Raw genomic sequence first — 15349 nt, forward strand, 5'->3', positions numbered from 1 at the left:
GTTTGGTAAAATCATGGGTAATTTTAACAGTTGAATTAGTCACTCTTCTTTTAGATCAGGGGTGTCAAACTGCCGGCCCATGGGCCGGATGTGTCATCCAGAAGCCGCACCCACCCCATTGCCAGCAATGGCAAAACCATCCCGATACATTGCGCGACGTCATGTGATGTCGCGAGTTTGACATGTCTATTTTAGATGTTTGGATTACATAATGTAATTACTTGATAATTTTATAAGACAATATATGTACAGAAAAGATGTATTTGTATACTTACTCCTGGTGTTTTCTTAAACAGTGTTGGTGTTTCTACATCCACAAAATCTAAAATAAAATTTAATAAATGTTGTCAGCACCATAGTAAGTGAAAGGAGAAAAATAATTAATTATTAACAATTCGGTTTCTCTAACCATAATGATTACAGAGATACTCTCGCATTCTCATCACCACCTGGGATCTCAGCCGGAGGTTATACTGCATCTGAATACTTCTTAAATCCAAATAACGATACTGCATTCGCAGTGCTTCAGTTTTCTGAGAGGAGGAAAAGATCGTTATTTTATAAAGAAAAAACACCAATTATACCTCCTATAACCAAGACAAAGCACAAAATATTGTGTTACTTGTTAAGTTAAAAACATAAGCAGGTTTTTATGCCAAACTATTATTCTTCACTCACTTTTTTCAACTCATATCTTCTCTATTACCAAATATACTCATGGCTGGAATAATTTTACAGAATAAATAATAACAGAATAACAGAGTCGGAAGGAGACCTTGGAGGTCTTGTAATTCAAGCCTTGCTCAAGCTGAAGACTCTACACCATTCCGGACTAATAGCTGTATGATCTCTTTTTGAAAACCTCAAGTGATGGAGCACCCACAACTTCTGGAGGCATGCAATTCCACTGATTAATTGTTCTCACTGTCAGGAAATTTCTCCTTATTTCTAGGTTGGATCTCTCTTTGATAAATTTCCATCCATTGCTTCTTGTCCTGCCCTCAGGTGCTTTGGAGAAGAGGCTGACTCCCTCTTCTTTGTGGCAGCCACTCAACTATTGGAAGACTGCTATCATATAATAATAATAATAATAATAGTAAAGTTGGAAGGGACCTTGGAGGTCATCTAGTCCAACCCCCTGCTCGGGCAGGAAACCCTACACCATTTCGGACAAATGGCTGTCCAGTCTCTTCTTAAAAACTTCCAGTGTTGGAGCATTTACTGCTTCTGGAGGCAAGCTGTTCCACTGATTAATTGTTCTCACTGTCAGGAAGTTTCTCCTTAGTTCTAGGTTGCTTCTCTCCTTGATTAGTTTCCACCCGTTGCTTCTTGTCCTGCCTTCAGGTGCTTTGGAAAATAGCTTAATTCCCTCTTCTTTATGGCAGCCCCTGAGATATTGGAATACTGCTATCATGTCCCCCCTTGTCCTTCTCTTCGTTAAACTAGACATACCCAATTCTAGCAACCGTTCCTTATATGTTTTAGCCTCCAGTCCCCTAATCATCTTTGTTGCTCTTCTCTGTACTCTTTCTAGAGTCTCAACATCTTTTTTACATCGTGGTGACCAAAACTGGATGCAGTATTCCAAGTGTGGCCTTACCAAGGCATTGAAGAGTGGTATTAATACTTCGCGTGATCTTGATTCTATCCCTCTGTTAATGCAGCCTAGTACTGTGTTGGCCTTTTTGGCAGCTGCCGCACACTGCTGGCTCATATTTAAGTGATTGTCTACTAGGACTCCGAGGTCCCTCTCACAGTTACTACTATTGAGCATGGTGCCACCTATGCTGTACTTGTGCATTTGGTTTTTCTTGCCTAAATGTAGAACCTTGCTTTTTTCACCATTGAATTTCATTTTGTTAGTTAGTGCCCAGTGTTCAAGTCTGTCCAGATCCTTCTGTACCTGAAGCCTGTCTTCTGGAGTGTTGGCTATTCCTGCCAGCTTGGTGTCATCTGCAAATTTGATGAGTTCCCCATCTATCCCTTCATCCAAATCGTTGATGAAGATGTTGAAGAGTACTGGGCCCAGAACAGAGCCCTGGGGCACCCCACTACACACTTCCCTCCATATAGATGCAGTTCCATTGAGGACCACTCGCTGAGTACGGCCGGTCAGCCAGCTACGGATCCATCTGGTGGTGGTTCTGTCTACCCCACATTTTTCTATCTTGTCAAGTAGTAGGTTGTGATCTACTTTATCAAATGCCTTACTGAAGTCCAAGTAAATTATGTCCACAGCATTCCTCTGATCCACTAATTTTGTCACTTGGTCAAAGAATGCAATAAGATTTGTCTGGCATGATCTATTTTTGACAAACCCATGTTGGCTTTTAGTAATGACTTTGTTTGCCTCTAGGTGTTCGTTGATTCGTTGTTTGATTATCTTTTCCAGGATCTTCCCAGGTATTGAGGTCAGGCTGATAGGTCTGTAATTTCCTGGATCCATTTTTTTTCCTTTTTTGAGGATGGGAACTACATCAGCTCTTTTCCAGTCCTCTGGTAGTTCCCCTGTGTTCCAGGATCTTTGAAAAATATAGTTCAGTGGCTCCGATATCACATCTGCCAGTTCCTTGAGAACTCTGGGGTGTAATCCATCTGGTCCTGGCGATTTGAACTCATCTAGGCTGGACAGGTGCTCCCTAACCATTTTCTTGCCTATCTTAACTTGTGTTTCTGTTTTGTTTTTTATGGCACTATTTTTGATAGGTTGGTCTGTTTTTTCCCTTTGTGTAAAGACAGATGCAAAAAATGAGTTAAATAGTTCTGCTTTCTCCCTGTTGCTTGTCACCTTCTTGCCACTTCCACCCACTAATGGACCAATCATTTCCTTCACTTTTTTCTTGTTTTTTACATGTTGAAAGAAGCTTTTTTTGTTATTTTTGACTTTGGTCGCAAGCCTTAGTTCATTTTGAGCCTTGGCTTTCTTCACTTCATCTTTGCAGGCTCGGGCTATTTGCTGATATTCTGACTTAGTTATGTTCCCCTCTTTCCACTTTCTGTACTTGTCCTTTTTATCTTTCAATTTGTCAGAGAGTTCTTTATGCAGCCATGCTGGTTTCTTTTGAGAGCTGTTATTTTTCCTCTTTGTTGGTATTGTGCTAGACTGTGCTTTTATTATCTCATTTTTCAAAATTTCCCAAGCTTCTTGAGTTGTTTTCCCCTTGAGGATTCTCATCCATGGAATCCTTCCCAAGCCCTCTCTAAGTTTATTGAAATTAGCTCTCTTGAAGTCCAAGACTCTAGTTTGACTGTGTTCTATTGGTTGTGCTTCTATAATGTTGAATTCTAATATTGCATGATCACTTCCTCCCAGGGTTCCTATGGCTTCAACACCGTCTATCATTTCATCTCTGTTAGTGAGAATTAGATCCAAAATGGCTAATCCCCTAGTTCCCTTCTCTACTTTTTGGGAGACAAAGTTGTCTGCTAGGTTTGCCAGGAACCTGTTTGATCTTCCACTTGGTGCGGAGTTTGTCTCCCAGTTGATGTCAGGGTAGTTAAAGTCCCCCATTACTATTGTGGTGTGCTTCCTACATACCTTAGTTAGCTGACTAGCAAAAAGTTCATCTATTTCCTCTGTTTGGTTGGGTGGTCTGTAGTATACACCTATGGCAATGTCATTTCCCCCCCCTTTTATATTGACCCAAGTCCATGTCACCCTAGTCCAGACATACCCAAACATTCATTGTATGTGTCAGCCTCCAGGCCCCTAATCGTCTTTGTTGCTCTTCTCTGTACTCTTTCTAGAGTTTCAACATCTTTTTTATATCATGGTGACCAGAAATGGATTAAGCATTCCATGTGTGGTCTTACCAAAGCAATATAAAGCAATACTAATACTTCATGTGATCTTGATACTATCCCTGTTGATGCAGTCTAGAATTGCGTTGGGTTTTTTTGGCAGCTGCAGCACAGTGCTGGTTCATACTTAAGTTGCTGCCCACTAGGACCTCGACCTTAGATCCCTTTCATAGTTACTGCTGTTGAGCCAGGTACAATTATATTCTATACCCATGCATTTGTTTTTTCTAGCCTAAGTGTAAAACCTTACTTTCCCAGCACTGAGTGCATTTTGTTGAATAGGGTCCAGATTTCAAGTCTATCAAGAACCTTCTGGATCTTGAGCATATCTTCTAAACCCTTGGCTATTCCCCCCAGCTCGTTGTGGTCTGCAAATCTGATGAGTTCCCCTTCTATCTCTTCATCTAAATCATTTATGAAGATATTGAAGATTACGGGGCCTAAAACAGAACCTTGGAGTACCTTACTACATGCTTCCCTCCATGTAAATGTAGTTTCACTGAAGATTACACATTGAATGCACATGTTCAGCATTACAAATCGATCTGGTGGTGATGCTGTCTATCCCACATTTTTCTCTTACCAAGAAATAGGTTGTAGTTTACTTTGTCAAATGCCTTGTCCAAATATACTATGTCTACAGCATTTCGCTGGTCCTCTAATTTAGTCATTTTGTCAAAGGCAATAAGGTTTGTCTCACATAACCTGTTTTTGATAAACTCATGTTCACAGGTACTGATATCATGCTGATTGGTCTGTAGTTTCTGGATCCATTTCCCCCCGTTTTTGAAGATGGGAACCAAATCAGCTCTTTTCCAGTCCTCTGGTAGTTCCTTTGTGCTCCAGGACTTTTGAAAAATATGGTCCAGTGATTCCAAGATCATGTCTGCCAGCAATGTCAGAACTATGGGATGTAATCCATTTGGTCCTGTGATTTAAACTTATCTAGAGTGGATAGGTGTTATCTTACCATTTTCTTGCCAAGAATCTTACCAATTCTTGACTTGTATTCTTTTTTTTTTATTGAAAATTTTTTAAATTTTTACAAAACGAATCCCCTTCCCGAACCCCCCCACCCTCCCATACCCTCCCCCACCTCCCCAAACCTCCCAAACCCTCCCCCAACCTTCCCAGAGTTGAGTACAGGCTTAATTAAAATTTTTCAAAAAAAGAAAAGAAAAACTTAAAACACATATAAATCCTAAAAAGATCTAAATACATTAAATTAACTAGATTATCTTCTCTAAAAAATAATAATTGCAATCATTAAACACATTATAATATACTCTAGACATTTTCTAATATCATACTTATATTATTATCCATCATTCTATATAAACTCCCTCCAAAACACAAATTTAAACATTACTTTCTTTGAACATCTGTACCTACAATATAAAATCCAGTCTATCCCTCTTTCTTTATCCTAAAACAGAAAAATAAACATATAAACCTTCATTGTAGCATTGAAACTAAATACTCTTTGAATACTTAAACTAAATACTTAAACTTAAACTTCTTATCTAAAATAACAATAATAATTAAAAAAACCCCAATCATTAAACATATTATAATATACTCTGAACCTTTTCATATCTTACTTACGTTATTATCCATCATTCTTTATAAACTCCCTCCAAGACACAAATTTGAACATTACTTAAAACTTAAAACATTAAAATTCCCTTGTACACATTTAAATCTATACCAATAACAAATTCCATCTTAAGAATAGTAATAATAATAATAATTAAAAAAAACCCCAATCATTAAACACATTATAGTATACTCTAGACCTTTTCATATCATTAGAATTCGGTTGTACACATTTAAATCTTTACCAATAACAAATTCCATTCACAATGAACACATTCCTTATCAGTCTCTCTTATCCATAAACCATTAAAGTTCCCTTATACACATTTAAATCTTTACCAATAACAAATTCCGTCCACAAAAAGCACAATCCTTATCAGTCTCTGTTGTCCATATAATCCTTATCAGTCTCTCTTATCCCTATATCTCGAAAGAAGTGCTTTGAAATCTACCCTTAAAGGTGGCTCCAAAAAGTTTATAAGTCCTGCTTCTCCCACCGACTCAGAAGCCAATACTTGTGAGGGTTCCTTAACCTCCTTCTTCTGTTGATCTTTTTCTTTACAGTTATATGTTACACGAGTTGTCCTCTGCTCCTTCCTCTCGGCTTGCTGAAGCCCCTCAAACTGAGATTTCCCATATTTCATTAATATAGGCTCTTCAGACAACAATTTTACCCTTGAAGGTTGCTCCCAAAAATTTATAAGTCCTACTTCTCCCGCAGATTCAGAACCCAATAGTTGTGAGGCTTCCTTAACCTTCTTCTGTTGCTGCTTTTCTTTACAATTATATGTTGCACAGGTTATCTTCTGCTCCTCCATCTCAACTTGTTGAGGCCCCTCAAATTGAGGTTTCCCAATTTTCATAAGTATAGGCTCTTCAAACTGCAATTCTACCTTCTTTTCTTCCAAAACTTTAAACTTAATAGATGGCGATGAACATACCCCCAGGACCGAAGTATAAAAATCTTTTGCTTGAGAAACAGTATTAAGTCTATAACATATCCCCAAGTAATTCACCACCATTCCAATAGGAACATCCCATCTAAACAAGATTCGTCTCTTTTTAAGTTCATCTGCTAAAAAAGCAAACTCCTTTCTTCTTCTTAAAATTTTAGATGGGATCTCCTTTAGGATTATAACATCTTGTGAACCAATTTGAAATCTCTTCTTATAAAAAGCTTGTATAATTTCATTGCGCAGGGATCTTTTCCCAAAGTAAATTACCACATCTCTTGGCAAATTCTTTTGCATTGCCACCACAGAATTAACTCTAAATAATTTTTCAATTTCACTAAGTATTTCCTCTTTATCTTTATTCAAAATCACAGCAAAGTCCTTTGCAACCATCTCTCTCAGATCTCCTTGCAAGGACTCTCCCAAGCCTCTGATTCTTAAGGCATATTCCATTTGTCCATATTGAAGCATAAGAATCTCATTTTCCATTTTTTTCCCATGCTTTCAAGTTTTCCCTCCATCAACTCCACTTTTTCAGCTACCTCTTCCACACGGAAGTTCAGCTTTTCAAGAACAGAGGCAACTCCTTTTAGAACCAAAACTATCTCTTGCCTCAAAATCTTATTATTTTCCTCTAAAATCTCTTTCATTTCTGCCCTAATTTGAGATATAACATTTCCCATCATATCTTGCAAATCCTTCACAATTATTGGCTGGACCAAGGAAGAAGGTGAAGCTATTGATTTAGATTGTTGCACTGATGATAACACTGAAGAAGAAGCCACTTTAGGAGCTGTAGGAATCCCTAGACGCTTTGGAGCCATCTTAAAAAAAAAATCTTTCCTCCTTCTTAAAAATTACAAAAGTTAAGCAAAAGAGAGATTAAATCCAAAAAAAAATTCAAAAAGTCCTTCAAAAGGAGATCATTATAACAAAGAAAATACTAAACACTTTGGGGCCTTCTTAAAAAAATCTACTCCTTCTTAAAAGTTACAAAAATTAAACAAAAGAAAAAGAGAGATTAACTCCAAAAAATCAAAAAATCCTTCGGAAAGAGATCATATAATAAAAAGAAAGGAGTTAAAAAACAAAAGGGAAAGGAAGAAAGAAAAACTTCCCTTTCAACAAAAGGGAGAAAAAAAATAAAAAGGAGTATAAAAAATAAAAATAAATCTTTAAGCTAAAAATCCAAATAAAATCAAAGGGAGTTAAAAAAAAAATCCATTCCATTTTTTTTAAAAAAACATACAAAAGACAAAACAAAAAAGTTAAACAAAAATAATAATGCTTCTAAAATCCAAAAAAGCCGATCGCCATTTTATTTTCCCTTTCAACAAAACAAACAAAAAAAAGAAAATTAAAACATCCATTCCAATCATTCAAAAGAAAAAAAAAGAAAAAGGGAAGGAAAAACCCCAGAAAGCCTGCCAATCGCTATTCTACCTTCCCAAAGGGAAAAAAGAAAAGGAAAAAAAAAAAAGAACGCCGGAAAGCCTGCCGATCACCATTTTACTTTCCCTTTCAGCAAAAAGTAAAAAGTAAAAAGAGGGAATATAAACGTAAAAATAAGTCTTTAAACTTAAAATCCAAGTAAAATCAAAGGAAGCAAAAGCTAAATCCTCTAGTCAACTCTGTCCGCTTCTAAGAAAAACTCACCAGATCTCTTTAATCGCGGAGGTGGTTGCAACGGCTTGTTTTGTCCCTAGGGACAAAAGCAGCTGGGAAGCGGAGACAGTCTGAACTCCGTGGGAGCATTCTTTTCACCCCCCAAAAAAATATTGGGGGTGCATAAGAGGCTCTACCACTATTCAGACAACCCTCTTCCCCCCCCCCTTTGCCCGGGAGGGGGATTTTGAACCGCTGAACAGCTGATGTCCGCTGTTCATAGCGATTCAATACACTTACCCAGGAGGACGGCTACAAGGTAGCCGCCATCGCCCACGCTGATCCACCGGAAGTTCCCGACTTGTATTCTTAATGTCTTTTATGGTACTGTTTTTGATAGTTGGACTGTTTTTTTCTTTTGCGTAAAGACAAATGTAAAGACAAATTAAGCAGCTCTACTTTCTCCATTGCTTGTGACCTCCTTGCCCTCTTCTCCTATTAGTAAATCAATCAGTTCCTTGACTTTTTTCTTGTGTTTTACATGTTGAAAGGATTTTTTAAAAAAAATATTTTTGACATTTGTTGCAAGTCTTAGTTCATTCTGAGTCTTAGCTTTCTTGACTTTATCTTTGTAGATTCGGGCTATATGTTGCTATTTTGCTTTAGTTATGTGTCCCTTTTTCCATTTTTTATATTGTACTGTATTGTATTTTGTTGTATTGTGTATATTGTATTGTATTGTATCCTAAACCTAACCCTAAACCTAACCCATTGGGCAGAAATAAGGTGGATATAGCACACTAAACAGAAATAAGAAAGGTATATCTACCTTGATGGAATCTTTTATTTCAAATGGTAGTTTCTTACAGTAGTTCAGAACCTCTGCAGTTTCTGCTTTTACTTCAATATCTCCAGTTTGCATCCTCTAAATAAATTGAAAGAGATCACTTTAATTTAAAAAAATTAAACAGCTCTATTTATTGTGCCCAGAAAATATATTCATTGAGTTTTTAACCAGATAGTGTGGTGGTAGGATAATTTAGCTTGGCAAAATGCAGAACCTTGTTTCCATTTTCCCTTCACAAACTTGGAGCTTAAGAGACCAAGAGTTTATTTGAGCTTCACAGACCTGGAGCTACTAAACCTCAAGTCAACATCTCTCTGCTTACCCATTTTAACTCACAACTTAATGGGCCAGACAAGAGCAGGCTTGGGGAAAGGAAAGAAAGCATGGTCTTCTTGGCTTGTCTGAATTATAAAAAAATTACCAAAAAAAAAAATTATAATTATTTTGCAGTATTGTCAGTAATTTGCAGAGAACAATAAAAAAAGACCTCTGCCCTGAGGATAAATTTGTCAGATTATCAGCCAGGCACAGCCATAAATCTTTCTTTTTTTAAAATTTCAATCCTACATTCAAAAAACAGACAAAAAAGAAACTTCAAGGGCTTACTACTGCTAAACAAGTTGCTTTACTGCAGATTAGAAAGAATCCATATAGACACAGAAGATCTGCCTGCTACAAAGCATAGAAATCAACCGATCTGGGAAATGAGGGTGCATTTGAGGAGAGATGTGAAGAAAGCATAAAAAGTGATACTGTGCAGGTGTATTGCCTGGAAATTCCAAGCACAGAAGACATTAAGGCAGAAATTGTGGTGTCTTTTGAGAGAGCAGAAGACTTTTATAATGCTGAGCTGAAGAAAGATACTTCTAAACCAAATAGCTGCCAAGAAAACAAGAATGACTCTGCAGCTACCATTATAATTACAGCTATCAGTTACAGAAGCAGACAGTTGTTCACCAAATTGTGCTCCCATGCTATCTCCAAGTCACTTACATGGCAAATGAAAATGTGCAAATTAGGAAATCATTTTGATAGCCCAAAGCAATACACTGTACTCACTTAAAAGCAGAGGGCTCCTCCTTAAAATACTTACAGGATTTGCCTGTCCAGGAGGCCGGGGAATAACAATCCCAGTCACTCGTACAACAGACTCAACTGGAGCATCAGAAAAGAGCTTCCTCAAATGGGAAGCAGCCTGCAGTGCAAGAAACAAACAAATCAGAATATGCATAATTCAAGAGTGCCAGCAATACAGATTTAAAATGCATTATATCTGGTGGTTATCAGCCAATTTCAGTCTGGCAATTAAATGGCACTTGAAAGCCCTCCCTTTGTCCTTTAATTAATTTTATCATTTTTTAAAAACATCATTGCCTCTTTTTGAATTTTAACTTTTATATACTGTTTTTATATTTTAATATTTTATTGTACACCACCCAAAATCTCTCTGTAAGGGAGATGGGTGGTTCCAAAATGTGATAAATAAATAATAAATGTTATTTGTTAAAATGCTTATTGAGATAACCAAAGTGGGGTAGAAGTTAAGGTGTCAGACTAGGAGCAGAGAGAACCAAGTTCAAGTCTATCCTTAGCCTTAGAAGCCAATTCTCTCTCAGCTCAACCTACCTCACTGGGTTATTGGTGAGAAAAAAAAGTGTTATGTCTGATGTCACAAGCTCTAAATAAAAAGTGAGATAAAATCTTTTTGTTTGAAACATTAATTCCAATGAACTTTTCAGGATCAGAACAAATTCTATCTCATCCAAAATTCTTTACAAAAAGATTACATCAAATAACAATTGGTAAGAATAAAATTGAAATGCTAATGTGGAAATTAAGTGCTTTTCATTCTAGATGCATATTTCAGATATGTTTTGCAATATTCTTTATTTCCCTGTAGACTATAAGACTGAACTTTTAACAAATTATATGAAGAACTATAAGCTGTGCGTGTAGGTATGGATATTTACAATATTAACTGTTACAAGAGAGAGTGTGCATTGAAAAGTCATAACTCTTTTCTAAATAATAAAATTCATTTCAAGAGCCTGTATTAATTTAATTTCAATGTAAATTTTAAAAGTATGCTTACTAAATGAATTATATATGAACTGTAACTTTAAAAAGAGCAAAATAAAAATTCCAGTAACATATGCTCATTAGTATTCCAAATCAGTGTGGCTAGAACATTATAGGTAATCCTCAACTTACAACAAAAAATGAAACCAGAATTTCCATTGCTTAGTGATGCAGTTGTAAACCACAATTGCAACACTTAGCAACAGCAATCCCTGCAATCCCAGTTGTCCTGTTAACTGAATCCCACAGTCATCAGGTAAGGCAACTTCCTGTTGACTTCCCACAAGCAAGTCAGGAGTTACATGAGAGACAAGGGTAGAGGGAAGGGTTGGGAAGGGTCTATTAGAATGCAGGGGTGGCGCAGTAAGGTGTGCAGGAGGCACAGGGAGAGTTGGAGGGTACATGAAGGAGACACGACAAGAGTTGGGGGGGCTATGAGAGAAGGCTCAGAAAGAAGCCTTAGACGTGCAATGAAGTCCAGGGAGGATGTGTGAAGGAGGCCCGTTTGAAGCTTGGGGAGGATGCACAGGTTGGGGAAACTAATTCCAGCAACTTGTGACTTCCCCTGCTAGTTTCCTCACTGAATTTCAGGTTCATGTGAATTCAGGACACTGCAATAGATTGTAAGTGTGAGCCGATTGCCAAGTACCCAGATTGCTGGAATTCTGACTGAGGACTAGTTGTAACTATCATTTGTTCAGTGTTATTGTAACTTTGAATGGTTGCTGATTAAATGGTTGTAAGCCAAGGACTACTTATATATTTGTTTTGATGCAATGCTTGTTGGCTTCCTAGCAAAAAACTACAAAAGCAGTTTTCAATAGCACTTACCTCTTCCTGAGGTATGAGTATCTGGGTAAGTCCTTGGAAATCTCTCAAAACCACAAACTGTTCCTGTCTAAAGATAGGAGACACAGATGTGTAGACATGTTAGTAGCTTCAGATTCAACCCCTGCCTGGAGTTCATGAGTATGCAGTGCGGAGCTCTCCAATGACATGTAAACAATGCCTAGTCACAGAACAGCTGCGAGCAAGAGGACAGCTCGACTAGACACTTTTATGTGATATATAAGCATTTCACATGCAGCAAGACTATAGGGAACATTCAAAGATATATTGTCTGAACATTACTTTTAACTTAAGAATTTGACCCTGCTCCTTAATTCACTTAAGTTCTCTCTCTCTCTCTGTTTGTGTGTGTTTGTATGTATGTATATATGCATACGTATTTCAAATTTCTTAACCAGATTTTTGTACAGGCATAAGAATTAGTATAGAGAAGAAAATTCTATTTCTTAAGGGTAGATTATTGCCCATTGACATGACAGCTCCCTCACAGACAAAAATGGAGCAATCAGACATACAAGTCACATGGAAGTACAGTATACCGCAAAAGTTTTTTTTGAAACATATGCAAACATCAATATTTTATCTTCATTCAGTTATATAAAGATGATGTAATTGAATAAAAATATAAAAGTTGACTTTCAATCATTTATTCAACAAAAATAAACAGATTTGCCATTTCCTTTTATGTAAGAAATATGTACACCCTTAGCTCTAATAATTGGTTTTGTCCCTTTGGCAGAAACAACCTCATGTAGGCCTTTCTTATAGCAATGTACCAGTCCCTGATATTGACTGGAATGAACCCGCAACATCTTGATGGGATTTAGATCCCTTGACTTGGTCATTTCAGAATCATCCATTTCTTTTTTTTTTTTTCAGCCCATCTTTGGTGGTTTTACCAGAATGTTGGGGTCATTGTTATGTTGCAAAGTCCATTGTCCAATGAGCTTCAACCTTTTCACATTACGCTTCAGTACCCTTTGGTGCAATGAAGAATTTGTAGTAATTTCTATGATGGTGTGCAACCCATAACAGCCCCAATGATAACATTTCCACCACCATGCTTTAAGGACAACACACAAAAGGCACCCTGCAGATCAGGGAGGATGTACAGGATGTGAGAGGTGTGGCACAGGTCAGGGAGAGTGCATGAGAGATGCAGGCCAATGAAGGTGTCCAAAGGTGTGTGCAAAAGATGTAGCACAGGTCAGAGAGAGTGTGAGCGGGTGTACAAAAAGTGTGTTGCAAGTTGAGATGGGAGCACAGAGGTGTGTAAGAGGTGTGGTGTCAGTTGGGAAAGGTGTGTGAGCGCAGGTCAGAGAGGGTACATGATATGTAGGTCAGAAGGGCATGGGGGTGGTTGAGAAGAGTGCATGGGGTTGTGCAAGCAGATGATGTCATACAAAGGTAGAAGGGTTGGGGGAGAGTGTGTAAGTGGGGGAAATTTATCCTGGTGACTTATGACCCTCTCTGCTGGCTTCCCCACTGACTTTCTGGGGAACCAGCAGAGAAGGTTGTAAATGGCGATCACGGGGTACTTGGCAATCTGTTGTAAGTGCAAATGGGATGTCAAGCACCTAGACTGCACCCATATGACTGCAGCAGTGTGGGGATGTCTGAAACACTGAGGAACAAATGTAACCACCATTTGTTCAGCACTGTCATAATTTAGAACAGTTGTTGACCACTGTAAGTTAACATGGTTGTAGGTTAAGCACTAGTTCTATATTTTCTGTGGGAATAGAAACAAGATACCAGAATATATTTGTATATCACAGAGTCTGATGTAGTAAAGCAACATTACTCATGCACACCATTATTTTAACCTTTTCTTAGCATCAGCAACTTAACCATTCCAAGTCATTTTATTTTCAATTTACCTCTTATATTGAATCCATCCACACAGAGTGACCTCTTGACCTATATGAGCTGATCGCAACTCCCCACAGGTTTTGGACCGGGCAACAAAGCTATTGACATCTTGGGATAAAATTTTGTTAATTCATAAAATGTGTAAAAGTACCAACAATTTTTTTTCAGTCCAACAAAAATTATTAGGATAAGTAATATGATTTTTATGAATAAACATGATAATAAAGCTTCATTCAAGAAGCAACAATTAGAATAGAATATGGAGCAGCTGTATGTTTCAGAACTGAGAAGAACATGAATGAGGCTTGTTTAACTAATGTGCAGAAAAAATTGTGAGAAATGAGAAGAAATAGAAATTGGAATTAAAAGTGCTGGGAGTAACAACAACGTCCTCACATGTACTGATGATGCCGCCTTGTTGGTTGGAAATGAAGATTTAAGATACCCCTTACTGAAATGAAAGACAGTGCAAAAGCCAGTCTACTGATCAATACTAAAACAACCAACTAAGATTATGTCAATAAGCAAGGTTAAGCCAGTGGAAATAAATGGTGAAAGTGTTGAAGTGCCAGAAATTCATAGGGATGATGATTTTAGTTATGAAATAACGAGAGTCTTTCTGGAAGAAAGGCTGTAACAAATCTAATCAAAATATTAAAGCACTGAGACAGCACAGTGATATGGAGGAAAATGTCAACACCATGCTTTTCCCAGTTATAACATAATTGTGAAAGCCAGATTATCAAAAAGGCTGAATGAAATAAAAATAACTTGCTTCTGAATTACTGTGCTGGAGAAAATGGTTATGGGTATTATTTTTGCAAGAAAACAAAAATAACCAATAGAACCAGGCTCCTCACTGGAAGTTTGCATCCTGTAATGAAACTAAAGCTTAACTATTGCAAACACATAACATACAAGCAAGAGAAAAAAGAACCAGGGGCTAGATATCATTGTTGATGGCACAAGCACAAGCTTATAAAATTTCAAAGAACAGTTACCAAAAAGTTATGTTGAAATGTTGATCATCTCAACAAAAAATCAGAAAGTATGAACAACTTCATTAAAATATCGATATTGTTTTTAAAACCCTAACATAGAAGTGGTCGGCTATAGCCCTCTCCTGAGATTTATGTGTTATTTCCCAATCTAGCCTCAAAATCTGAAAATTATTCTCAGGGCTGACCCTACATAGGTTTTCCAATATTGGCCAAGTCTGTACATTAAGATCGATTGATGATTGAAAACACATCCAAATCAGCAACATAATTTTAGCAGAGTAGTTATTATTTTCTATTTAGGGAGCGAGCGAGTCCCTTAGTTTCGCTAAGGCCAGTCTGAAATTAACAAGCAACTTGCCATCGGCGAGGAAAACGTTATCCAAACCTCCGACCTTACTGCTACCCCAGGATGCTACAGACCTGGGTGGGTCGCACCCATTCTGAACGACGCCAATCTGCAAGAAGTCAGCCTGCTCCACGACTTAGCTCTTCCTCCGGGAAATAATAGCTCCAGGGGACGATAAAGGGCATGTAGCCGTCGCATGGTCTTGGCCAGTAAATCGAGGCACCGGCCAATATAAGACAAGAACGAAAGCTAAACTTCAGGCTCCAAGCCCCACTTCAGAGGCGGTTCCTCCGACAAACATTACTTTCGGCATGAGGCACTTCCTCGGTTCCACGCCCGAACTTGACAATAGCAAATCATAGAACCGAAACGATCACGCGCCGTAAACCGCGCCCCGTAT

The 15349-nt window shown here is 37.8% G+C and overlaps 1 protein-coding gene across 3 annotated transcripts in view; it reads right to left on the reverse strand.

Annotated features, from left to right (window-relative positions):
- The window catches only part of DARS2 (aspartyl-tRNA synthetase 2, mitochondrial), a 44208-nt gene extending 28919 nt beyond the window's left edge, over positions 1 to 15289 (reverse strand). For all 3 annotated transcript variants that reach the window (XR_005557377.1, XR_005557378.1, XM_039348961.1), the window contains exons 1-7: positions 15024 to 15289; positions 13611 to 13710; positions 11713 to 11779; positions 9896 to 9997; positions 8785 to 8880; positions 410 to 533; positions 276 to 322 (exon numbers count right to left, since the gene is read on the reverse strand). Coding sequence is in view for 1 of the 3 variants with exons in the window: in XM_039348961.1 (XP_039204895.1) it covers positions 276 to 322; positions 410 to 533; positions 8785 to 8880; positions 9896 to 9997; positions 11713 to 11779; positions 13611 to 13710; positions 15024 to 15147 (660 nt within the window). In the remaining 2 variants the exon portion in view is untranslated. The remainder of the gene's footprint in view (positions 1 to 275; positions 323 to 409; positions 534 to 8784; positions 8881 to 9895; positions 9998 to 11712; positions 11780 to 13610; positions 13711 to 15023) is intronic.
- Positions 15290 to 15349: the final 60 nt, after the last annotated feature.

Source organism: Crotalus tigris, unplaced genomic scaffold, assembly GCF_016545835.1.
Source record: "Crotalus tigris isolate CLP2741 ecotype Arizona unplaced genomic scaffold, ASM1654583v1 scf7180000018217.1405312, whole genome shotgun sequence".
Classification (NCBI taxonomy): Eukaryota; Metazoa; Chordata; class Lepidosauria; order Squamata; family Viperidae; genus Crotalus; species Crotalus tigris.